Here is a 27,043-nt window from a genome sequence, read left to right as displayed (position 1 = left end):
CTTTTTTTTTTTTTTAACCCCTGTGGCAGAATTTTTTCGAGCTTTCTGCGGCGTACCTTTCTAATACTAATATCTTTCTGCAAGATACTTTTAAACATAAATATACGTATTACTAATTCAAAGTAACAGAAGCGTAAAAAAAAAATTGGATCAAATAAAACAGTTAAAAATATTTAATATTTTTTTATTCTAATATTATGGGCGATATTCTCGCAATATTGCAGTGGGAAAACACGCTGATTATTCATTCCCTTTTTCGTATTTTGTAAATCATCATACCATTAAAAAAATCATGAAATCCGTAGCAGTAACTACCGAAAAAAAAGATCGACAACGAAATCACGCGAATCCGGGTGATGAAAAGGGTTATTAAATGCGTGTTTCCATTTCGAGATTCGGTTATTGTAATAAATAATATCGTATAAAAAATATCGCATTTTAAAAACTATGTGGAGATCAATAGTGCAATGACTGCTTAAAAAATATTAAAACAAAATTTTTTGCAGAAAAAAAACCCAAAATGTTTTACTTTATTTTTCTTAATCGCCGTGTCGCCACGATTCTGCAACGGGCTTTTTAACAATGCAAAATTATTCTCTCAAACTAGCAGTCTCAAAATAAATAGCCATAACACTTTTAGTTATTCAAAGATCAATGTGTTTCTTTTTTTTCACCCTCAACAGTGTTAATGTAAAATATCTGTTGACTATTTTGAAACCTAAATGTCTTGCAAAAAAAAGTGTATTGTGTCGTAATTGTAGGGGGGGGGGGATTAAGAAATATATCGGGACAATTTGTTGTAAACTAAGAGGTCAAAACCTCTCTTCACTTCGCCGGTTGGTGAAACCCGCATGATTTGCTTAGTAAATATTTTTTTCTTTACGTCAAAAAATAATTAATTAAAGCATCCTTACGTTTTTTGTTGTATTATCGGAGATTCTGCAATTGTAATTCTTGATTTTTATTGAATAAAATTTAAGCCTAGTCATTGAGCGGTAACCATTCCACTAACTTTCTTTTTAATTCTTAATAAATTTTTGGGCGCAGTAAAAACTCGTTGTATGATTATTGCCCAAAAGCGAAAATTAAATTCCTAGTTTTTCTCTTCAATTTTACATACTTTTTATAATGTTTTTTTTTTATTTTTTTTTTTATTGCGTGCGTTACAAAATCTACTCGAAAATCAATAAACTAATATCAATACCAAATTTCAAGGTCTTTCAATGAATTCCACTCAGACAAAATATATGATTAATGGTTGATTTCCCTCAACAAAAACCACTCTGATCATTTTGCTAGATGACTCAAGCTAATTGCTTAAAAAAACGTGTGGAACTTTGACCAAAGGTAGTTAGGAGTTACACCCTTCATGTTGGTCCCTTTTGGTGATTTTTTTTTTTTTTTTTTTTTTAGTTTTTCATGGGCAGCTGCCCGTCAGTCGCCGAGACGAGGCATATTCTGCCGCAAGTCATAATACGGAAATCTTCCCTTTTAACATCCGAGATTGTCGCAAAATATCATTGTATCTGTCAACAAAACAAATTTTAAAAAATGAAGTTTCTATGGCAATAAATTTATTTTAAAAACATTAAACTGGTACATACAACAAATGGTAACAGTCTTTCAACAAAAAAAAAAAATGCATGTAAAATTTTTACGTTAATTAATTTAGTCATTCGCTTATTTATTATTTTTAACACATATTCTAGGGTGGACTTACGTAATTTCACAATTATTGATTTGTATCTTTCATCTGATTTTATAAAGGATCGTTTTCAGTCAACAAACATTATAGTTATCTTAAAATTTTGAAATGGTGAATTGAAGGATATTTCACTAAATTTTGTTCAGAAATGTTTAGCAGCGTGTTGACTACGTTTTCGTTTGGAGATAATTGAGAAACACTTCTTAAAAGTTATTTGATTAAAAGAAGTCTTGAATTGGATAGCAAATTTTAAAAAATATTGGTAAGGGGGAATGTTAACTAATTAATGTAAATGTTTTTTAAATGTAACAATGCAATAAAAAATTTCCATGTGTTGTATTTTTTATTTCTATTATTTATTTATTTATTTATTTTGGAAAGTAGAATTAGCCATTTTTTTATTTTTTGAGGCTTTTAAAGATTAGTGTTCAATGAATTTAAAAACATTGGCAAAGATTAATCAATTTAAATTATGTTTTTAACATGATAATTTTATGAAACATCAAAATGCGTCGAAGATTATTAAGATCGCAAAAATAAACAAATGAACTACGTTTTAGCTCCAAATAAACTTATTCCAATTATAAAAATTACGTCTCATATAATATATCTCAAGTTACATACATTATACATTCTCATACATTATACCTCAAGATATTATGGGTTGTTTAATGCTCTAAAAAAGTTATGCTGTTAAAAAAGTTATGTTAATAAAAATTTTAATTAAAAATAGTTTTTTTATTATTATTGTGCAAGATAAATTTCCTTTAATGTACTTACAGTTGATAAAATTGTACGTTTTATTTATTTTTCAGTTTTTCGCGTGTCATTTTTAAAAGTTATCTTCACAGTTGCCAACTCTACTGAATTTACCCAGTTTCTTCTGATCTACCGGTTTAATAAAATTTCTTCTGATTTTTGTACATTTCGGAAATTAAAAAATTTAGTCAATTTCCTAAAAAAAATTTCTACTTAAAAAAATTTTCATGCATTTTATTGATTGTTTGACTGTTTAAATCAGTATACATAATGAATCGTAATCAGTTTAAAGCTTCTTTTTTTGTTTTTTAATTTTTAGTATATTTATATTCAGAACTTCCTTCTTAAATTAATTAAATGCTCTATTACTATTCAAAATTATGAGTAATCATAAATGGAAAAAACATTGCAGACCATTTATAGTTTATTAGTGTGACATAGATATTGTATTTTAATGATTTTAAAAAAGTTCCTGAAATTCCCTGTATAGATTATTTGGAATATTATGCTAAAGTTAATATCAAATTTATATTATGAATTTCGTAAGATCTATTGGATTTTTTCCTATCCATATTGCCAGTTATGAGTCTGGTATATGTATACTGTCGTACAAGACCTGGGGACAAGTGAAATAAGCGGAGGAATTGATCTGAAATTAATTGCGCAAGCGGTTCTGAGGATTTGCGAGTGCCTAGCCTCTGATATGATTTAAATAAAATGAACATTAGCTTTAGGGATATTTTATGTCATTTAAATTTTGAATTAGTTTTGTAATAATTACATCACGAAGTTGCGTTTTCGGACGAATATCAATTCTTTCCAATTTCCATTCTATCAGTAATAAGCTGTCCCCAGCCACCCCAAAACTTTAAAAAAAAAAAACGGGTAGCAAAATTTCTAACCAGATGTTTGAATATTCACTGTTTTACCTTTCCAATTATTTAATATATATATATTTCTGTTATAGAAAATTCTCTGCTAGGGATTTCTGTTCTTTGTATATTAAATTGGAAAAGGGTAAAACAGTGAGTTTTCAAGTATCCGTGTAGAAAGGATCTTATGGAAATTAATTCTCTGTCAAATTGGCTGAAAATTTAATGTGTAGTAGTTCGAAAGCATTCTGAGCAAAAGTTCTCATTGTCAGAAAGTCCAAAAAGAATAGTTTCTGAGTTATGGAGCTTCAGACATAAGAGATATCGGGAACGGTCTCTGTGGTGAACAGAGCAGGAAGCATCATTGGCTTGCTCGGGAGAATGTGAAGAAATTATGCTTGCTACTTATTTAGCGTTGGACGTTCTAGCGTGCTACTATCTATTTTATTATTTAATCAAAATTTCCCTGCCTAATTAAAAATTCTCTATTAACTTTTTTTTTCCAATTTCCTCAGTTAATGCTGATGACGTGACGGATTTAAAGAATTGAAAATTACTATTTAAGGTTTCGTATCTCAGAATCTTCCAATTTTTGGTCTTTGTGTCAATGAGAACTTTTGATCAGGATGCTTAGAACTACAACATAATAAATTTTGAGCCAATTTGACGGAGAGTTATTTTCCCTGTGATTTGCGCAAAATCTTTTTTTTTTTTTTTTTTTTTTTTTTTTTTTTTTTTTTAAAGAGAAAAAAAATTGGAGGACATTGATTAGTTTATTAGTAATCCGTTCCTCTGCAGTTTGGACCGGTGTATGGAGTAAGTGAAACAATCTGAATGAACTAAGCACGCAATTCCAAGGTTTGATGGGCTATAATGAGCAGGCAGCGTTGCCATTAATATAATTGAAATAAATTATAAAATGTATCGAAACTGGAAGTTAAACAAGACTGAAGCGAAAAGAATGGGCTAACTAAGCGATCTGAAATCAATTACGTCAGTAGTTTCAATGATTAGCGAACGATAGCGAGCTGGGGTTGTAGCCTCTATTATTTTTTTAAAAAGTAGATAAAAATAATAATACCAAAAGAACTTTTGCAAGTTCGATGGCATTGTTTTTGTGCAATTTTTATTAGAAAATCATCTTCTTACATCTTAGATGACAATATTTAAAACTGCTGTTACGTCATATTTTTTATTCTTTATAAAAACTTCTGGCTCAATATTAAACTCACAATACTGGAAACCTAAATATGTTAGTTTTATACACGTTTAAGTGTTGCCTTATTTTTGATTCATCAGGGGTCTGTTTTTCGTGAAATTGTGAAAAAATTACTCACATTCTTTCAATCAGGGTCCGCTTTTATGAATTTGTGCAAATAGGGTCCGGTTATTGCAAAAAACTTTTTCAAAGAGTTTTTAAATTTTAAATAGATACAAGATTATCCTCGGTACTGTAAAATTATAATAAAAAAATTAAATTTTCAAAAATAAACAGCAATCGCTGCTTCTAAATTAGAGATGCAACATACAAATATTTGGTATTTAGCCTATACTGCTGAACGCACAATATTCATTTCGGACGAATAATGGAAGAATCGTCCGCTGAAGACAAAACTTAATTCGTTTACATCCCTCTTTCTTGTTTTCTGCCCTGGAAAGGGTTTATTCGATTAACAAAACAATAATGAAGATACACAAATTTGTGAAGGGTCCGACTAAAAGAAAAATCATTTTGTGAAGGGTCCGTTTTTAAGTTAAAATATTTTGTGAGGGGTCCGTTTTTAAGTTAAAATATTTTGTGAAGGGTCCGTTTTTATGAAAAGATATTTTGTGAAGGGTCCGTTAACGGACCCAAATTTCTCCTAAACTGACCCCTGTTCATTATGTATTGTTTTATGTCTAATAAACTATTTTTTATATTTCTGTTGATCTAGAGTATAAAACATTTAAAATTAGAATATTTTTTTAAAGAGAAAAATTTTCTCCTCAAATTTTGATAAACACATAGACTATAAAATGTCGGAATTCTCTTGAAATATTTCCTTATTGCTAATAAGCAAAAAGAGAAGTTTTAATAAATTTATTTGATCTTTGTAATTTTAGTTATAGAAAAACAAAATTGAAATGTTTTATAATGTAAATTCTGCATCGATCTTACCACATGAAAACTTGTTTTGTTCCCATAGTTACGCATTATCATCATAGGAAATTTGATTGATCAAAAAAAATCTAAACGTCAACTTTCTCACAATATTTATTTATTATATCATAATTATATTGATCGCAAAATAATTTTACATGTTCAGTTTCCTAATTTCGGTTTTATTGTCGGAAAATATTTTTAAATCCCGGGCGATTTATAGATTTATTTTATTTATTATTTCTTTTTAACCTGTCAACTGACCTTAAAAATGTTTGCGGAACGATACAAATGGTATAACACTTACAAGTATAAATCTAACACGTTAATCATTACCTAAGAAGAGACAGTTGAACAATCGAAATTTGTAAGAACAATTTGCAAAATACTAAAAAGTTAGGGAACGGCAGTGCATAAACCGTTCATTGAGGGAAAAAAAAGTTCCTTAGTCCGCCTGACATGACTGTTCTGTAAATGTGTTTTTACTGCTTGAGAACTCGCTTGACAGCAAAAGTACTTTTACAAATTCCAAATTTAGTCTATTGTTACATTATATGAGTTTTGTGGGTTGGGTTAGATCCAAAATGCCTGGTCTATTATTTTATGTAATAAGTGAGGCTTATGAGAAGAAGGGGGAAAATTAAAAGCAAAAAGCTTTTTTACTGAATGAGAGGCAAAAACTTTTTATACTTAAGAGCACTTTATACCGCTGGAGAAATCCTTCGTGGCGAATTCTCTTTCGACTACATTAGTAATTTAAAATTAAGATAAACCTGCGTGAGTCAGCCAATCGGGCTTTACGCACACGCGTGATGTCGCTTGCAGGTATCCAATTAAATCTGATCAGAAAATTAATTTAGTGTTCTCCGTAAGTATTTTTTGAAAGGCGGTCCGCGCCATTTGCTCTCTGATCCCAATAAATGCGACCTCTTTGCCTTTTTTGTAAAAATAATTCGCATACTTTAAAAACACTGGTTTTTTGTTAGTTTACTTTCCCTGGAAAAAAATTCACACAGAATGCATTTTAACATGCCTTTCATTATTTTTATAAACTTCCTATTTTCCTGTTTTGAAATATACACATAAAATGCTGTAAGTATGTAATTTAAAAATTGTTCAGGATAAAATTCAGTTATTTCAAAGTATTAACCATTTTGACAAACTTTTACACTGTTAAGTGAGTGCCCTTCCAAACCGCGAAGTTTCCTTTTCCAAAGAGAAAGTGCCCTGCCCTTTTTTATTCCTATGGAGAACTCTGTAAACCAGCGTTTCCCAAAGTGTGGTACGCGTAGCCCCAGAAGTACGGAAAACGTTTAGCGGGGGTACGCGTTCTTATGCATAATATCTTGCAACAAACAAAAATTTCAAAAAATTTTATTTAAAAACAAAGCTTGCCATATAATTTACGATTACATATTTTTCTATTGGCTATTTTTTACCGAGTTATCAGTTAATAATTAGTGGTGTCTACAGCCAGTTGTTTTTAACTTTTGTGCAATTTTTTTTAGAAAAAAATTCTTTCAAATTTTTATTAGTGGTACACAGCTTTACGAAAAATTTATAAAGGGTACACAAAAGTCATAAGTTTGGGAAACACTGCTGTAGACCATAGTATTAAAGATGTTACGTTAACTCGCCGTGCACAACCACGTGATTAGATACAACCATGTGATTAGCTGCAAATACCCAGACTAAAGATTTTTTTTTTCTTCCAAAGTATCGTATTGCAAAAAAATTATGTCTGTGTTACTTCATGTCACCGTAACAACAACTGATCCTACCATAATTTATAATTTGGTTTTAAAGCAAAAATAAATCACCATTTGAAACTCTTTGCTCTTCTTGACTTCTTAGATTTCATTTTTCCTATAATTTGAATTGTACTGGTTAACAGAAACCCATCAACCCGGCAGCTGCTGATATTCAAAGCACGTGCTAATTTTTGCCTTTAAAAAAAAATACGATTTTACTTCTATATTATTACTAGTTAGTTCATCCTTCTTATATTTTTTTCCACTTCTTTTTTATGATTTATACTTTCTCTTCTTTAAAAGAGGTGTTTATTTTTAATCACTGCCCTCCTTATCTCTAGACTTCTTTCTTATCAAACTTATAACGCTGAAGAACTTGGACTAAAAGTTTAAAGGAAATGTTTGATTACTGATTTTTATAGTATAGAAATTTATTTTATTTTTTTAAGCTTCATTTTATAAAATTTAAGGTTAATTTAAGCAGCATAGTTTTTGCATGCCTTATATTTGATAAATTTTGTTTCATACATATGATAAATTAACTGACTTACATTAATAATCTCTGCCTGACTACCTTGGTTTCAAAGACAAATTTCATGCTTATAATAAAACTACAGATTTACACCGTAAATTTTGCTACTAGGCTAATGCAATCGCTAAAGCCGTGGTGGCTCCGGGGATAGAGCGTTCGCCTCCCAATGAGGTGAACCGGGTTCGAATCCCAACGATAGCTGGTTGATACGAATTCCTCACCCAGCTCGCTCCGACCACAGTGCTGACGTAAAATATCATCAGTGGTTGACGGATCATGGGGTAAGTCCCTTTGCCCTCAGGCTAATCGTAGGAGGTTTTCCTCGCCATTTAACGCAAATGTGGGTTAGTTCCATCAAGAAGTCTTCCGCGAAGACAAACTTCTCCCAATACTTGATCCAGGAATTCCTTTGTCTTCTGGATTGAGTTCAAAATTACAAGGCTACGGAGTTTAACATTAGTAGTCGTAAACCCAAAATTGGGTTGATTGTTCAACGACGCTTATAAGATAAAATAATGTAATTGATAGAGAATCAGCCCTGAAGGTTTTCTCACGCGGTATAGCTTCCTCTTAGAGAAATTTTTTTTTCTCTCTTCGTATTTTCTAGTGGTTTTTACTCCCGGGAATGAGATTCCAATATTAAGTTATGAGAATTTAAGAAAAATAGTGTATGGTTATTCATTTCTAAATTTTCCAATGAATTTTTTTTTTTTTTTTTTTTAAATTAAGTTCACAAAGTTCCAGGGGAGGGGAATAAATACATCTTCATCATCCCGTAGTTAATGCACTCGTTGAAAAAACGAAAACCCATTGTTCGATTCAGAATTTTAGTTGACTGATTATTTGACTAGAATTTTAAAATTAAATTCACATTTCCTAAAATTTTCCATTTATAGAACATTATTCCACAATTAGTTCAAAGAATGTGTTCTTTTTCTCGTTTCAAAAAATTTATTAATATAAAATCTATCAAAATGTTTTTTTAAATATGTTTTATTTATTTATTTGTAAATAGCTATTGTGCAACGTTAAGTTTGTTAGTGGCATAAAATTTTAAAACTCATTTTTATTTATTACTCGTATGGAAAATGTAAGAATAGTCAACTTTGTGAAATAGGCAAATTGTTTCTTGATACAAATATTAAAGAATGACTCGTTAAATGACTCAACAGCGTTATGCTTTCATTCCCTTTTATGGAACAGTAAGACTTGTGTGTAAATACGAAGACGAACAGACAAAACACTGTCAATGCCATCCACGTCTTAAATTAAAAACAAAGGAAGTAATTGTATATAATTATCGCTGTTTGTTTCAGCGTTCAGATTGTTTCTAACTAATCAGATTGTTTTTAACTAATGAATTCTTTTAAAAAAATGTACTTCAAAAATCAATTTGAGAACAAGAATACACTAGTTAATATTTTTATTTTATTTTTATTTATTTCTTCTTCTTATTTTTTTATCTAAATTTTCTGGTTTTCTCTCAAAATGACCAATTTTAAATCAGTTTCAATGAAATGAATACATTCCATTGGAAAAATGTATGTCTACTAATAGCATTGCAACATTGGTTTCTGTAGTGTTTTATGACTTGTTTTATTTTGATACTTTAATATTACTTGGAGAACTTCGATTACATTTTGTATAATTTGTTCATAGTAGAAGGTTTCATTATACTGTATTTTTTTCTAAATAATTCATTTAATATGGGAACAGTAATGTTACATTATTGGGGCGAAATTTTAAAATTAAGATTGGTTATAAAAACTTAAATGGGCTCGTTTGTTCTATGTTGTACATTCAAACCATTTAAATTTAAAGAAAATTAATGTATTCATACATCAAAAGTTCAACTATAATGCCCTTATAATAAACTTTTGCTGATGTGCACAAACAAGTTCATAGTGCCTTTAAATTAAAATTTAATTTTTTTAGAAAATTTTAATTATGATAGTACAATTTTAGGAGAAATTTGTTTTCTGAAATAGACTTTTTTTTTTCTGAAGAAAAAAAAAATCAGTTAGAGTTTTCTTAATAGGCGAACTCCTGTTAGTTTTTTTAAAACTACTCTGGAGAAACGAAATGATTTCCTGTGTATGCCATTTTTTAATTTGAAATTTTGTCTGAAGCTTGCGCATCTGGCATTTATTTTTCCTTTTTTCTTTTACTCAATGGGTTCTTCGAGTAGTTTGAGGTAGATGTGCGGTTACCATGGCAATATTCCTTCCCTTGAAAATCTGCAGCCTTTTCCCCTGCGCAGATGCAGCAGTCGCTGTGAAACATGATAGTACCAAGATGAAGGGAGATGAAGAACGAGGATAATGAAAAAAATAAAAAATGAAAAGCAGTCTCCATTTTCTTAACTTATCCGTCTGCTGACTATCATTAATTTCAACTAGCTTTTGTTCTAAGCTAAGGTTTTAACAAAATATAAAATTACGTGACTTAGTAAAATTCAGGTTATCGTCTTAAATTTCTTAATTCTTTTAAAAATTCGATTATCGTCTGAATTTTTTTTATTAATTCTTTTTCAAAGGATATTAAAATATTTTTTTTTTCCTTTTCTATTTTAGTTCATTAAAATTATTAAGTTAATTAAGATTAAAAATATATTTTAAAGAAAAAATAGCTTAAAGATTTAAAACATAGCGAGCACGTGCTTGAAATCCAAGTAACGTAATTTTTTTTTAAAAAATCTCTGTGTTGTTTCATGATATTTGACTCTTTCACTTGCGCTCCCGCGGGGCGAAATAATACTCCGCTACAAAGAACAATATCGCATCCCGACTAAAGAGATAAAAGAAGAAAAAAAATAAATAAGACAGGAAAGGTTCTGGGGAAACCCTCCGTATGGAGAAGAGAAATCTCAGAATTTTTTTTTTTCTCTCCTTTTTCCGAATGGTTAGGAGAGCGCCAAAGCAAGGCGGAAAGAGAACGAAAGGCGCAGGGGAAGAAAGCGCTAAGGCGCGCCCCTCTTCTCCATTTCGATGTCTAGGAGATGAAGAGAGCTAGGAGAGAAGAGAACAGGGATGGTCGGAGGCAAAAGAGATAGATAACCTTAAACATTGCTTCCCTTATGGAGGTGGGGAAGACAGCATCCACGTGCATCTTTTGGTCACGTGTCTGTCTTTTCAAGGGCGGCATCCTGTCCTTTTCCTCCCTCCACGAATTTCCTATTACCTGATCGTTCTATCTTGGTACCAGTTGCTCACTTTCAAAGCTCTCCTCTCCCTTTCTCTATTCCGGACAGCTGTGTTTATAAACAATCCCTCTCTCCATCACCTCAACCCCTGACAGTGGAGAGCAGCCGGCTAGACGTCGTTGCAACTTGCTTGAATCATTAGTTGGATTTTCGTGGATGTATTGGTGGCATCACCGCCGTGTCAATGCTTTCTCTCCCTCTCTCCCTGGAGATGGAAACGATGACAATGAAAGAGCCCATCCTTAGTTTTCAACTCTTTTTTCTTGTGTTTAACTCTCCTTTATAGCATGGCTGACATATATATGTTTAATCTTGCTGACTCTATTGCGTTAATAAAGCACGTGACTTTTGTTTACATTATATTCACGGGCTTTTTTGAATTCGTAATGGCAGACCATTTATTTCTATTACTTGAAAAGCTGACAAACTGAGCAAAAAAGTATGTCAATAACGTCGCAGCATTATTTACTAATTTTTTCATTATTTTTTTTTCCAACCTCATTTGCTTATGGGTGTTTTCCAGATTTTTCGCCTTGTATAATAAAAATAAAAATCGCAATATATCTATGAGCCCAAACATTGCAGTTATGGAGCAACTTTCAAATATTAAAAAACTTTGATCGCAATTAATTACAAATTAGGATTATTAATTACATTTTCAAGAATCTAGTTTTTCTACCTATTGATGATTTGTGCCCTTCTTATAATCAGCATTGAGGACACTGGCTAAAAAAGAAACCAACTTAAGAGTTATGAATAACCTTAACGAATTCCAACTGTTATAAAAATGGCATATTAGTCTTTAATTTTTTTTTTTTTTTTTAAAAAAAGTCCGTCACGTTATATGAAAAAAAAAATGCTTTAGAAGAACAATCTTATCTATTTATCAAAACTGGCACTCTAAATAACTCTTAAGATCGTCATAAGTCAAACACCGCAAACATAAAATATTTGTAATCGAATATTTTTATTCAATATTTTGCTGGCTATTTTTTTTTTTATACATTCCCCAGAATCCCGCACTGTTTTTTCTTCTAACCCTTCAATTACAAGATCAATCCTTAGAAGAGTGGATTCTTTAGTTTTCAAACTCGGAAATAGAAAATGTATGCTTGCATTTTTTTAAGACCTTTCCCCAACTGCTAGTAAACGAATAAAATTTTTTAAAAAAAAATCTACTCCGATAAAAAGAAAGCTTTGATTTGAAGGCTAGTTTAAAGACGATGTTAGTTTATTCGTAAGAAAAAGCTTATGTAGAAGAAAAAATATTTTAATTTCTTAATTAACGCATCAAATAAATAAACTAATAACATTTAGTATAAGTGCGTATTTTAACAACACAACCTAAAACAATGCACATTAAAAGTAAGCTATTGCCATTTTAAGTAAATTTATTAACTATTTAAAATTTTCTTTCCGTAATAAAGTTAATAATGATCTTTTGCGTGCATTTAGTTTAAGGATCGAGTTCAATATCAGGTAGCAGTTGAAGCATAGTTATAGTTATTAGTTATTTTTTATAAATAAACTAAATAAATAAACTAATAAATAAACTAATAACATTTAGTAAAAGTGCGTATTTTAACAACACAACCTAAAACAATGCACATTAAAAGTAAGCTATTGCCATTTTAAGTAAATTTATTAACTATTTAAAATTTTCTTTCCATAATAAAGTTAATAATGATCTTTTGCGTGCATTTAGTTTAAGGATCGAGTTCAATATCAGGTAGCAGTTGAAGCAAACCAGCTTCAGATCGACGGATGCAAGGTTGTTTGGGAAATTAAGGGCGGCCGCTGCCCAAATCAGACCATATTTTAGACTTGTAGAACCTTAACCTCTGTGAGCCCCTTGGCCGAAAATTGTCTAAAGTGGTTAATGAAATTCTTTACTTTTATCAACAGTAGGTCAATAAATTAATAGTTATGGCTGGCCGGCCATAATATTTCTTTGCTTTCCTTGGCCATTTTGCCCCCATTGCAAGAAAATTTAACATCTAATCTAACCCGCGTTTTAATATTTTAAAGGTAATCGCATACTGCTCAAACATTAGAAAACACAAAACTGGTTAAAAGATAGAAAAGTATTTATCACTCACTCCAAATGCTTAGATGACACTGACATCTCATCCTCACTCATTACTCAGTGAATACTCAAGTGACCACTGTTCTCTACTATAGTTGTCCACTTATGGGGTTGAATTATAGTCGAACTGTTATCTCAGAAGACTTATTACCCAAATAGAAGAATTCTTTTTTATTTCTAACTGGAAGAATATTTTATCTGTTCCAATAATTAGTTGTAACTTTATGTTTGCAATATAATATTAAACTTGAAAGAAAATCGTTTTCTATTTTTAAGACCAGCGGTTGCTATAGCTACCGATAACATATTTTAAATTGTTTGCATCCTTCAAAACATTGTCGTGATTTTGTGAACCGTTTTTTTTTTTTTTTTTTTTTTTTTTTTTTTTTTTTTAGTAGTAGATTTAAAAAAGAATTCGCTTAACTGTGCTTTTTTTTTTATAACTATTTTCAAATCAATATTTGGTTGTAAATCTGACAGTAGAGTTTTCCCATACTTTAATATTTATTTCAATCTACAGAAAAATTATACTTTATAAGACTATTTAGATGTGAATCGTGTACATTCCATCGCAATCTAAAAAAATATTATAGTTTCCAAGCTATAAATCATTTTTAATTTAAGTGTAAACTAAAAAGTAACAATTAGAAAGAAAAATAAATTTAATGGATTTCTAAAATTAAAATAGTTGTAATTTTTCTATATTTTACGTAGAGAGTGCAGTTAAATCTTACTTTTTCTAAAGAACTGTTAAAATATTATAATCAAAATTTATTAATGCTAAATTAACAAATCACATACTAAACATATTAGCTATCTCAAGTCACAAAAGGGATCTACAATTCAATTTTTTTAGTCAAATACGAACTTAAAAGAAAATTTGACACTGATTGATCTGAACTGAATAATCGTAAAAGTAATATATATAAATTTAAAACTCTGTATAAAATTAAAATGAATAATATGAAAACTTTTAACTTTCTAATACTATATAAAATTTAATATGTTTTTATTTAAGCTTATTTTAAATAATTATTGCCAAACAATTGTATTGGTCATTTTTAGTTTCTTATTCAGTTCCTTCCAGTTTTTTCCCCACTGTCCAGGATGAAATACCAACCCTCTCTTAAAACAATTTAAGAGATTTTGTAACGAAATTGTGCATTTTTGTATTCCTCCTAAACATTACGTTGAAATGAATTAACTCAATATTTATTTACTTTACTTGTATTGTTAATGGTAAATATTTTTAATTGGTTAAATATTTTATATGTAAACTATGAAAGTAACAAGAGTTTATATGTTACTTATAATTATTTTAAAAATAAATTAATTCCTTTGAATCATATTTGTAGTTCAACCGATTTATTTCTTGTGAACTAACCTTGAATTATCTGATTGATGAAACTTATAAAATCGACCCAATTTAGATCGATTTACGTAACGTCCCATTGAGTTCGAGTAAGTGAATTTTTTGATAACGACCGAATCGTTTGCTTCTATTTTTCTTTCGAGTTTGAGTCTTGAAGATCGTTTGAAACCATTTAACTTGTAGCTTCATTTCCATTGTTTTCTAGGTATTAGGCCTAGTCCCCTTGGCTTCTCCTGAAAGAAGCTTGTCATCTTTTATTTAGCTCTTAAAAATGTCTTCCCCGCTTTGGTTTATTGGTTCGTTTGAAGCTCCGCCTTCTACGCCGCATGCCTCTACCTTTTACAGCAGTGCTATCGATTTTTTTGTGAATAGAGCGCGAACCTCGTTTTATTTCGCCGAGTTTCAGTCATCGGATTATAAAGCAGCAAATACATAACGGGAGTGGGTGTACGGGGGTGATGCTCCGGGGTGAATTTTATCCGGGATTTTCATTTCCTGATAGTTTGCTTCTCCCATTCTCTCCCGGTTCTTACTTCCTTTCTGCTTATTTGTTCAAAATTCTCTCAAATTCCTTCATTTTTCTCCTGTTGGAGAAAGACTCATTGAACGGAGGGAAAAACGTTAATAAATACGACAATCATTAAATAACTAAAAGGATAGTACTCCTTTTATGTGATAAATCATAATTAAATTATTAATAATTTTCAAAATCAAAAAAAATTTCCCCTTATTAATATTTGGCAAATTTTTTTTAATGTATAAAAATTCAACTTTCTGATCATATTTTTAAAAATGTAAGCTTCTTCTTCTCCATATAAATTATTTTATTTATAAGATTATTATAAAATTACCATTTATTTATAAATTTTAAATAATTTCGAATTGTATTTTGGTGCAAATTGTTATAATTAAAACAAGCCTTAGCACTTACAGGGGGGGGGGGGGGAAATCACTTTGTCCAAAATTAAAATGTTTTTTTTTCTGAGCAAAAGAAAACCTTTAAATACCTTTTTTACTTGTTCCTTTTTAACCATTTGATGCTCCTCTAATACTTCAGCATTGAATTTAGAAATGGAACACTTGAATAACTTTTGATCTAACGTCAGATCTTGACGTTACTTAACTGGAATCTTAAAGTTTTAGGTGCAAGTGCTGTACAGACAATTCAAGTTGTGAAATCAGACATAAAAAACGTACTTTCTGTGAATAAAACCTTTTTTTCCTTGGATTCGAATTTTTAACCCTTTAAATGCTCATAGTTGTTCTGATTTTCCTGATACAAAATATGCTGTAATTATTTGTCCTGATTTTTATCTTTTGTTATAATTTTTTTAAAATCTCAATTAATAATGTTAGTAAACATCTTTAATTCAATTGTTCAAAATATTAATCTTCTTTCAAACTTTTAGTCATCTTAAGGCTACACAGTACCCTAAAATTCGCAAAAATATGCAAAAAAATATTTTTGCATTTTTGGGTGGCTAATGTGGTTGGGAAGCAAGTTGAAAAATTTTGCATCTGAGATCTAATTAGTTTTAGAGATATTAGGATTTTTCCGAGTTGTGTCAGACTCACAATTTGACAAGCGAGGGGGCGTGGTTAGTTTCGTTTTCTTTTAAATCTAATTTTAAAACTTTTTTTTTTTCAAAAAAAGACTTATTTTATTTCGATGATTATTAATTTTCACTTTCTCCAAAAGTTATCAAATTTCACTTTCACTTTTAGAAGCATTGTTGTTTATTTATGTTCGGTGTTTGATGGATGCGTTCTAAAGTTGTGTTTTTACTAAATTTTTATTTATAAAAAGTCTTTTTTAAGACTAATATTTTTTTAATTTATAAATACATTCGTAACAGAATATTTGTTATACTTGATTGACTAAATATTTATATAATTATGCTTGCTATTTCTTTAATCCTATTGCTTTGTTTGTCTAAACCAATGTTACGTGTATTTTAGCCGATACAGGTTACATATAAATTTTAAATGTGAAAAAATATAATACTATTAATATTCAAGTAAATTAGTGTTTTTGGACCAGCAATAAGTTTGTTTATAATATATTAAGAAAGTGGGACTGTACAAGCATTTTTAGTTTTGGTTTTATGGTTCTCTTTACTTTAAATGTCATTTTCTCAGACTTTCTTTTTTGTTGATGCCACTGTTTTCGATTCCCTAAGGCTTTTTTCCCTTTAAAGATAAAGCCTTGAAATTTTTTGTAGAAACTTTTATGTATATACAGACCAAAAGTTAGTATGGATTTCAGTGTGAGATGTATACATTTTTTTTAATAAAAATTTGAAGTTGGAGTTTTTAGAATTTTCGGGTTTTCCACGTGTTTAGTAACGATAAAAATAATTAAGATTCAACTAAGTATCAGAGCATCAAATCCATACTAACTTTTGTTCCTAATAATCTAAGATATTTATATTATTTAAAATAACTGAAAAATTTTGAAAATTAAAAAAGTTATAAAAATTTAAAAAAATCTTGAATTTTTTAAAAAAATTTAAATTTTTTAAATTGTGGTTTGTCGATTTCCCTTTTCTTTTTGAAAATCAGTTTAATAATATAATACAAATGAAAATCTATTATTACTTTTAATATTACAGGCCTTAAAAAATTTTTTTAAAAAAGGGTACCGTGTAGCCTTAAGAAAATAAAACTTTTTTAGCGACATTTTTGTTATCGTATTTTTTTTTATCATTCTGTCTGATTATTAATTAGAAAGTTGCGTTAATGATAAAGTGATTAATATTTTTGAGTAAAAAAAAATTTTTCCCCTTGTCTGTCAAATTATAGTGAAAACATCGTTTTCCAATTTCTCATCTTCTCATTTTATTTATTGCTAAATCGAAAAATACTTATAAATGGTCATTTACTTTAAATAAAAGTTTAATTTTTTAGTTTTTATATACAGTAAAACCTCCGTTAAGCGGACATTCTTGGGACCGGAAAAATTGTCCGTTTATGAGAGTTGTCCACTTATGGGAAGGGTACTCTAATAACGAAGTTTAGCACTGTTAATTGTTTTTAGAATATTTTCAAAGATGTAGAAATAATTAAATAATTTACAGTAACTATCTGCAAGGATATTTATTTAAACTTTAAGAAAGATAAAAAAAAATACATAATTCTAGATGTAGCTACAGATAAATGAATATAATTTTCCTATTAGCATAGATACTCAAGTCTGACATATGATACCGAATAGGAGCTTTCAATCCTCAGTAGGTTTCAATTATTAGGTTTACATCCCCTTAGATCTACCTATCATTTGATAGGGAACATGGTTAATACCTTCTTGAAAGCTAACCTCCCACGATTCACAGCTAAGTCATGAGGACCTATGGAGTTTATTATTCACAATTGATCATCTATCAAGTGTCTGAATAAGTGTTTCATTTATATGAACACATCAAAGATTATATTTCTGTTAAATACAGTCTTCAAATTGATAAGAAAATGTAAGAAATTTTCAATGGGGAAGAAGCATTGAGAACTTTCAAGATGTCATTTCAACTTGAGGGGTCTCATAATCTGTGTAGTTCAGATGAAAAGATCAAAAGATGCCACTTAATTTCAGGAGACGAATTATTTCAGGAGAGCAGTATAATTTTCTCTCCTCCTTTCTTTACAAGGATAAGGCAAGGTGAAAGGAGAAAGATCGATTATTCAGTAGAGAAATAGCTTAACCATATTTTTAGTTATGGATAAGGCAAAAAATTTGCAAGTTTTAAAAATGGCGAAAAGTTGCATTTTTTCCCCTTGCAATTTAAAGCAGAAATATTTTTTTTTTTTCTTTTTTCAAATTTAGATAAAGAAGTGTCCTGTTTGAAGAGATAGAAAATACCTTTTCTGGGCCAAAATGACTGTCTGTGTCCGGTTACAGGAATGTCCACTTTGTGGAGAATGTACATAATGGTTTATTCATAAAAGATTCCCATGGGAACTAAAAATATGACCGTATTGAGAGGCGTCCATTTTGCAGGAGTGTCCTAACAGAAGGATTCACTGTGTATATATATATATATATATATATATATATATATATATATATATTGATGATCTCGATGCATTACGTTTTCTTATCATTTGTTTATTTTTATTCATTTATTTAGTATGTAGAATATATACGAATTAGTTTTTAAATAATTTATTACTGCATTAAAATATCTATAACTAAGAATAATACTTAATTCTGGAATTCTTAATTAATTTCTGGAGGTAAGGAATTTCTGAATCCGAGATATCTCACTGTAAGCATGCAAACTCCAAATCCCACCGTTTTTTAAATTCATTTCTGATCAACTTATTTCTATCTTAATTTTTTATTTAAAAACATTGACTTTTTTTTTCTTTCCCCAAAGTACCATGTTACAATTTTGTTTAGTTCTTACTTCTTCATTTCCCTTTTTAAAAAGTAATCTGGTATGTGTATATTGTACCAAAAATAGGGTCCTTATTTTGCCTTAATTTTTTTGCAAAATGTTTCCCTGATTTTTATTTTGAATCACTGCAAAGACTGACAGTCGCAATCTGGAAAATATGATCCCAAGAATTCAATAGGTGAAACTTTTACGTCACTCAAAGTTTTATTTTGAGTAATTCGTCATATCTTTGAAATTAATTTTTCGAATCAAAGAATTTTTGCTCTTAATTATAGAACGAGTTCATCCTAAGATGAATGTGAAAAATTATTTATTATTTTATTCATTTTAATATGTTCTAAAAAATTTTAATCTGTATAACTTGTACAAATTTTTACTTAATTTTAAACTATTTATTTTTAAATAACAAAATTGAAAATTTGAACAAAACCTTGTTAAAAGCAAAAAAAATTTTTTTAATTAAAATTCATTAAAGCATTCTGTGTTATTTTGCACTCTGTACCAGGGCTCGAAAAAACTCAGAAATTTTACCCGTCCCCGAGGACGGCTTGTCCAACAATGTACCCGTCCTCCTTTGAAACTAACCCTTAGCTTCTAAATAAATAAATGTATAATTTTCTCTTATTTATTATTAACATTTATATAAATTGCACAATGAATTAGTAGTTGCTAGGATTGCATTATACAGTAATAAAAGAAATACTAGGTTACTAATAGTAAAACCTAGTATTTCTTTTATAAAATAATTTAAATGACAAAGGTCAAGTTATCTGGAATGTCAATTTATCCAAGGGTACTGCGTTTTTTTAATGAATCAAATATGACGACGTTTACCAGTTCCACAATCAAGCCAATGATTCACGGAGGTTTCTGCGCAGAAATCTAAAAGGGGTTTTCCATTTAGGTAGATGTTCATAATTGCGTTTAACGCTTCTTATTTAAGACCAGTACGTAATGTGTTTTTTTGTAAGTTCATTGCTGAAAAGCCTCTTTCAACCGGTGCAGTACTACCAGAGAAAACATCGATTCCATCATGCGTAGGGTGACCAGATTTTTTCGGGCAATTCCGGGGACACTCATCTCTACCCCCCCCCCCCCCCCCAATTTTATCGACAGAAAAAATTGGAAAAAAATTTTGATCATTTATCTTAAAAAATATTATTTTTTTTCGTTTACATTTTTTTTTATAATTTAGTACATAAATTATATCTTTAAAATCGTGATCATAACATTTTTACACAATTTTAAAATCTGTTAACAAAACAATTGTATTGCTTTTAAAATTATACTGTTTCTAAACATCGTACTTTTCTGAGGAATGAATCTTCTTTAAAATTTCAGGATTTTTTTCGAGTAATTGAGAAAATGTGTCACATGAAAAATCAAAATTAATCAGTACAGATAAAACCGCTTTCACTGTATTCACATGCATTCGCGATTTTTCTTCAGTCCAATAGTTATTTATGCGCGAAAATACTCGTTCTACAGGCGCATTGCTGCTTGGCCAGCACATTGCAAGCTCAACAATTCTTTTGATATTTGTTAATGGTATATTGTTTTTTTGAAAATAATTGTTTATTTCGCGCCATTTGTCTGTTATGTGTACGGATTGGTACCATTTATCGTCTTTTGCATCCAAATAACCTTCAAGATAAGTAAACTCGTCAAATAAATCGTCGGAATTAACATTCAAAATTGCACATTTTGAAGAGAGAGACAGAACTGCCTCGTCGAATTCAGACCGTGAAGGCATACAATCTAAAAGAAGGCACTTCAAATCAGACATATCATCGTTGTTATCGTTCCAAGCTTCTAAATATGAAATCGCAGCTTCATAGAAATCTTTCGACGTTTCTAAATAAGAATCTTCAGTGATGATATTCTCAGCAATCAATTTAGTCAATTGAGGTTTTACAACAAGTGGAACAAATTTGGCATTCTTTCGTGCTTTCAATTTAAATATCAAATCCTTGACAACAGCTCCAGATTCAATAACACATTTGTCATCGCTTTCAATTTTCAAGATGCTTTGATTAAAAATTGCAGCATGCGAATGCGCAAAAAACAACCATAACTCGGTTGTTTCACTCTCAAAATAATTCTTCAAGATTTTTGGGCACTTTTTTTCAGACAACATAAATTCTTTAAGAGATGAATAAATTTTAAGAATTCTTTCTACAGCAGGAAGTAATGTCAACCACCTAACATGAATGTGTCCTAAAATTTGATGACATTCTTGGTCAGCATACTCACAAAATTCTTTCAGTCTTTCAATTCGGACTGTGTAAATTTTAAAATAACTAAAAAGTTTAGATACCATAACTTCAATATCTACAGGCAAACAATCAAAAGCAGTTTTAGCGCCATTATGTATAATATGCGCATTACACCCAAAACCAAAAATATCTCTTCCTAACTCAGTTTGAAGTTTAGTATGAACATTTTCTGTTCCTCTTCTTAACAATCCTCCAAAATTAGTGTTAGTATTATCCGCAGACAAACCAGCCATTTTATCCTTCAATTGGAACTCGAATAGTGTGTTTAATATTTCTGAAGATAAAATCTTTGCAGTTTCTCCTTTATTTTCGTTTAATGATACAAGTTTATTATTAATTGGATCTTTAGCACAGTCCCACTGAAAATACCGCACTAAAATAGGAAGTAATTTTACATGATTGTGATTGGAAGTATCGTAAGATATTGTTACAAATTGAACAGACTGTAAATCTTTCTTCAATTCAAGAAATGCCCACGGAGAAAAAACATTGACAGCGATAGCTTCGCATTTTGTTCGGGCACAAGAAAATTTCTTGTCTACAAATTTCTTCTGTAAATTTGAAGTACAGTCCATGCTGCGAAACGATAGGTTGTGACGAATGGTGTGAAATGCAAGCGTTCCTTCATATGTTGCTAAGTCAAACTCTTCTTTGGATGGTTCCAGCTTACCAAAAAACTGTTTGACGGATTTCGTTTTTGTTTTTGCTGCCAAAGCTTCTTTGTGTTTAATTGTAAGAATGTGATCTGCTATAGCTGTTCGTCCTCCACTTCCAACTGAAAACGTTGCTCCACACATTATACATTTTACTTTGGAAGAATTATCAGGATTCGGTTCAATAAATGGAAACTCGTTTTTCCAACCATCCAAATAATGGCATTTTCTTTTTTTTTGTTCCTGTTGCCATATTAACATCTATTTTAAAGAAATAAAAATATTTTTCTAAATATCTATTACGATAACAAATTATGAGGTTTTCAAAATGTAGAATAAAATTAGAATTCATAAAAATTAATTAGTCGTAAGTGATAATAATAACAATTGCATAAAAAATGGTTTTATACTTTATTGGTTAGATATTTATAAAATGTTTACCTGACTATGATGAAATGTTTTAGTTATTTTTCTAAAATAAAACAGAAATGTAGTAATTGTTGTTGTTTTAAGTGGAAATTAGCTAATATTGGCAGTTTATGTAACCCAAGATATTAATTGTTTTAAAAGCAGCAACTAATATTCATGTTACGTCTTGTTTTAAACTTCTTTTCTTATATAGACATGTCTGGCGTACAGCCTAGTAAAAATGTAAACATAACTAGATATTAAAGCTATGTGCTCCAAAATTTCTGTAGTATAAGTTATAGTGTGTTCTTAAAAACTAGTGGAATGAACCTTAAATAAATCATAAACCTATATAATGGAAAAATCATAAAAATTAGGTAGAATATCATTAAATTTATAGAAACTAATACGATGTGGGAAAATGAAAATAATGACAACTTAGCACAACAAATTAGTTTTCAAAATCTTACCGGACATTTACTTTTATTTCTTTGATTGATTTAACAGAGCATGATACCAACATAATGACTTAAATCTAAACTGAAACTGAAAAAGGGAAGAAAAAAAATACCGAAACAAATTCTTTCTTGATTAACAGTACCAGTTGCGCCATCTGTTATTGAAATTATAAAAAAGGTCAAGACAGCTAGTTTATATTTAATTTTCAATGCTTACATTAATTTGTATGAAAATTTTTGAGAAAATAAAAATTACATATAACATATTTTTATCAAATATTTTACACAAAATTTTTCAATTTTATAACCGGGGACGCAAACAGACCGGGGACACGAGGTCCTCGCCGGGGACAATCCCCGGAAATCGGGGACGTCTGGTCACCCTAATCATGCGCAGTATGTTGCTGTATTTCTAGATTAGAGGGTCATTTTAGAACAGGGTGCGTAGCGTTTGTAAAAAGTACTTAAAGGTGCTTTTTTGGGGATTTTGTTTTTAAAAGCTTTTAAAGGTGCTTTTTTCAGCTGGCGTTTTTAAAAAGTGCTTTTTTTCCGAATAACTTTTTTTCTTTCCTTCAGTGATATCTGGTGGATCCCATGCATTTCACGAAAAATGGGGAGTTTGCTACGTAATCAATCATTGACGCGGATTTCATGTCGTACCCATGTTATGACTTGCACATGCGCACACTTGAAACTGAAACCCGAGTGCTCCAATTTGGATAGAGAATATCAGATCCTTATGAAATGTTTTTCTTTTTAATTTAATTTATTTTTGTTTTTGTTTATTTTATTTTACTTCTAACACTTTTTTTGACGTAGGGGGTAAGGGTATTCTGAGTTCAGGGTCAAGTTGAATTCACTCGGTGGTGCGGGAAGGTACTGATTGTTTTGATTTACGCCCGTTTCTTTTTTGTTTTTTTTTTAACGCTAAAACTGTTTATAAAAAGTTTTTGTTTTTCAATAATATCATTGATTGAATATGAATTTTTTGAGTGCTTGAAAATTTTTGTAAAGTGCTTGAAAAGTTTTTAAAAAGTGCTTATTTTTGATTCAAAGATTCGGCTACGCACCCTGTAGAAGTGAGGTGCTAGACTCTAGTAAGGTAACAAAAATTGAAAATGTATCACGAACATTAACTGTAAAATAGCTGTCCGCGCGGACGGCGGATTCGAGAAATTTGTTGTCCACGGGGGTTTTTCGAGCCCTGCTCTGTACATTTGAATTATGCTTCCATAACACTATTGTTTATAATAATTTAAATGTGTTTATCAAGCTAAATATTTGTCTAATATTTAGTGATAATGAGCTCAATTTTTCTAAAAATTCACATTTTGTTTTCTTTTGCAGCTTTTAATTCAAATAGAAAATCACCTGTACAATTCTATTGAGCATAGAGCGTCTTTATTGATAGCAGCATGGACATGTCTTGGTGGACAGATAGGTTATTTTCGGTGCATAGAAAAAGTGTTCAATATGATGTACAGGTAAGTTATCTTATTTTGTTTTAAGATTTCGTCAAAAATTGATTTTTGTGTAATTAAATTCAATTCCCAATATATTTACAGGGTGCGTAACGTTTTTAAAAAGTGCTTAAAGGTGCTTTTTTCATTGAATGTTTTTGAAAAGTGTTTAATTTCCCCTTTTTCAAAATGAGATTTTTCCTTTACTATGCTGATTTTCGCTTCGAAATATGCTAAAGACATCTTTCACATTGTTCTATCACATTCACCGTTCACATTGTTCTAACGTTTTCACAATTAATTCAACAACATTTGACAATTGTCATAAACAATGCCGAAAGAGTTTTTTTTTTTTTTTGGACAAAATATTAAAACAAGATAAAACCGTTAATTGTCAAAAACTTTCAAACCCTGCCTAATTATGATAATTTTTTAAAGTGCTTAAAAATATTTTTGAGTGCTTAAAAGGTGCTTATCTTTTTTTGAATAATTTGGCTACGCACCCTGATTTAATTTTTAATTTGGTGTTATCGATATCATTTTCAACACTAGGGAGTACTGTAGGCTCACATTTCCGGTTTACTGTATCCAGTGTATTTTGAGGCCATTTGGTTTAGAGTTTGCTATTCTGACTATGCCCTAACACTAACATATGCACGGTGCACTGAAAACCATAATATATCAGTATGCATTGCCTGAGCATGTTTTAGCTACAAAACTTCAAGAATGGCAAGAGTATTGTACAAATTGCTTGTAGTTTATTGTAAACAAAATAAAAATTCTCCTTGCTATAACAATTAATACATTATAATATTCCTTTAACCTATTTCTAGGGAAAGTGCTTTGATGATTTTCAGTCGACATTGGCCAAAAGTAGATATTCTATTCAAGAGAGGTCTCTCTCGGTCTTTGATACAGTATTCTCATACTATGGGCAGTTATGTGAAAGGCTCAGAAGGCCTTTGTTCAGCTCTAGTCATGGCAACGTACGACCCATGGGGAGATTCTGTCATGCGCCAATTACTTAATAAGCAAGATGTTGACTTTAACAGAGGTAAAATATTTCTATACATACTGCTGTCTCATAATTAGGGATGCACTGAATGAATAATAATTGACTGAAGCTAAAATAATTCAGTTTATAATAGTAATCTTGTTGTTTGAGAAATTTTTTTCTTTTAAATTAGTAAGAACTAATCCTGATATTGTAATTAAATCAAGCTTATGAATAATCAGAACTTGACATAATTTAATTAATAATTTATCTAAACATGAGATTATTTAAGTAAAATAAATGTATTTAATATAGATATAACTAATATATGCTATATTTTTTATGGAAAATTCTTTTTTCTTCTGTTTTCTTGCTACTATCATTGCACGTTGTAAGAAAAAATTTAAAAAAAAGAAAGAAGAAAAAAGAGATTTATTAATAATAAAAAAAAAAAAAACATTATACAGTCAAACCCCAATATAGTGAAAATTTCAAGGGACCGAAATTAAGGTTCACTTAACCGGGAGTTCATTATATCCGTTCCGTAAACAATTTTAACTAATGGGTCCAAACCCCTCCTTTTTATTACACATCATTTAAATAAATGACCAATAGAAAGAAATACAAAAATGACTGAAAAATAATATGTAGTAAAAAAAAAGTGTGTTGACTTATTTTTAATTTTTATTACACTTTGTCTTGCGTACAAAAAAAATTTAGAAATCTTTAGCTGATGAGAAGCTGATTCAAGGAAAAATTTGTCCATACTTCTGTCGAAGGACCAAAATGTTTCCATCACTTTCGGCACTATATTTTGCGTGCACAAGAATTTGCTTAGTACTTTAATTGCTGTTTTGGCTGGCGTCCATCATGGTGGGGAAAAATGCTTATCGCTACATTCCACTCTATAGATGATTTTAAAAATCGGCATATGTATTTATTTTGAAGTAGAAATTTCAAAATTATTACAAAAAAATGAAGAAAATAATCAGCCGAAGGCAGAAAAAAGTTCCTAATATCCAACATCCTCACTTTTTTGGTTCACTATATCCACAAAAAATAACTTTATACGTGTGTAGAATGACACGGGAATTTTATTCACAAACATTTTATTCACTATATCCGAGAGTTCACTGTATTATATTAAATTTTGACTGTATTATATTAAATTTTGATAGTCTTGTATAAAATATTCTGCAGTTGTTGACTAACTCATGTCATGCTGTACAAATTATTTGGTAACTAAATAGATAAGAAAAAGATTATTTGGCAAGCAAAATATTCAGTGCAACTATACTCAGAATGAGAATGACATATTTTTTAATAGCTTTATTTTGAAATCCTGTTCTTTTTGCTTACAGTTAAAGATTTTGTAAAATCTGAGCCATATGAACTACTACTTATTAGAGTCGAATGTCTAGTCAATTCTCGTTGTGAAGAAGCTGCCATAAGACTTTGTCGCAGTTGTTTACATTGTTATGAGACTTTAAATAATGAAACCTACTTAGAATGTGATAGAGAAAACTGGAAACTATCCTTCATGGAATGGCTGCTTCGTTTATTGTTTAGAAAAAGAAGATTAAATGATTTAGTTCAAGAAGTAAGATTTTTTTAGAATGTTATCTCTATAAATGCATAATTTTTATTCACTAATTGTTTAAGTTTAAAAATTAATAAATTTTTGATACTTATTTAAAACTTATTATGATGATGATCTATTATTATTATTATCAAATAGGGCCTTATAATCTGTCCTCAGAAAAAAAATTAAAGGTTCCATAAATTTGCTACAAAGTTGTTAGTTTTTTTTGTTTTGTTTTTCAATTATTATCTCAATACAATTATTATTATAATGTGTGAATATATATTTTGTTTTGTTTTTCAATTATAATCTTTTTTATCACCATATGTATATTTCAAAAATTTTAGTGGTTACTAAAATTTATTTGAAAAATTTGCTAAGAGAATAATTATATTGTTACTT

General features: G+C 29.7%; 1 protein-coding gene across 1 annotated transcript in view; it reads left to right on the top strand.

Moving 5' to 3' along the window:
- Window positions 1-27,043, top strand: part of LOC147806278 (uncharacterized) — a 60,859-nt gene that overhangs the window by 9,041 nt on the left and 24,775 nt on the right. Inside the window, exons 2-4 of the mRNA XM_087169093.1 lie at window positions 23,953-24,089; window positions 24,899-25,119; window positions 26,421-26,659. Coding sequence (XP_087025219.1) covers window positions 23,953-24,089; window positions 24,899-25,119; window positions 26,421-26,659 — 597 coding nt within the window. The remainder of the gene's footprint in view (window positions 1-23,952; window positions 24,090-24,898; window positions 25,120-26,420; window positions 26,660-27,043) is intronic.

Source organism: Parasteatoda tepidariorum, chromosome 8 (assembly GCF_982258835.1).
Source record: "Parasteatoda tepidariorum strain Cologne lab strain chromosome 8, Ptep-v5.0, whole genome shotgun sequence".
Taxonomy (NCBI): Eukaryota; Metazoa; Arthropoda; class Arachnida; order Araneae; family Theridiidae; genus Parasteatoda; species Parasteatoda tepidariorum.
This window is presented reverse-complemented; position numbering and strand designations above follow the sequence as displayed.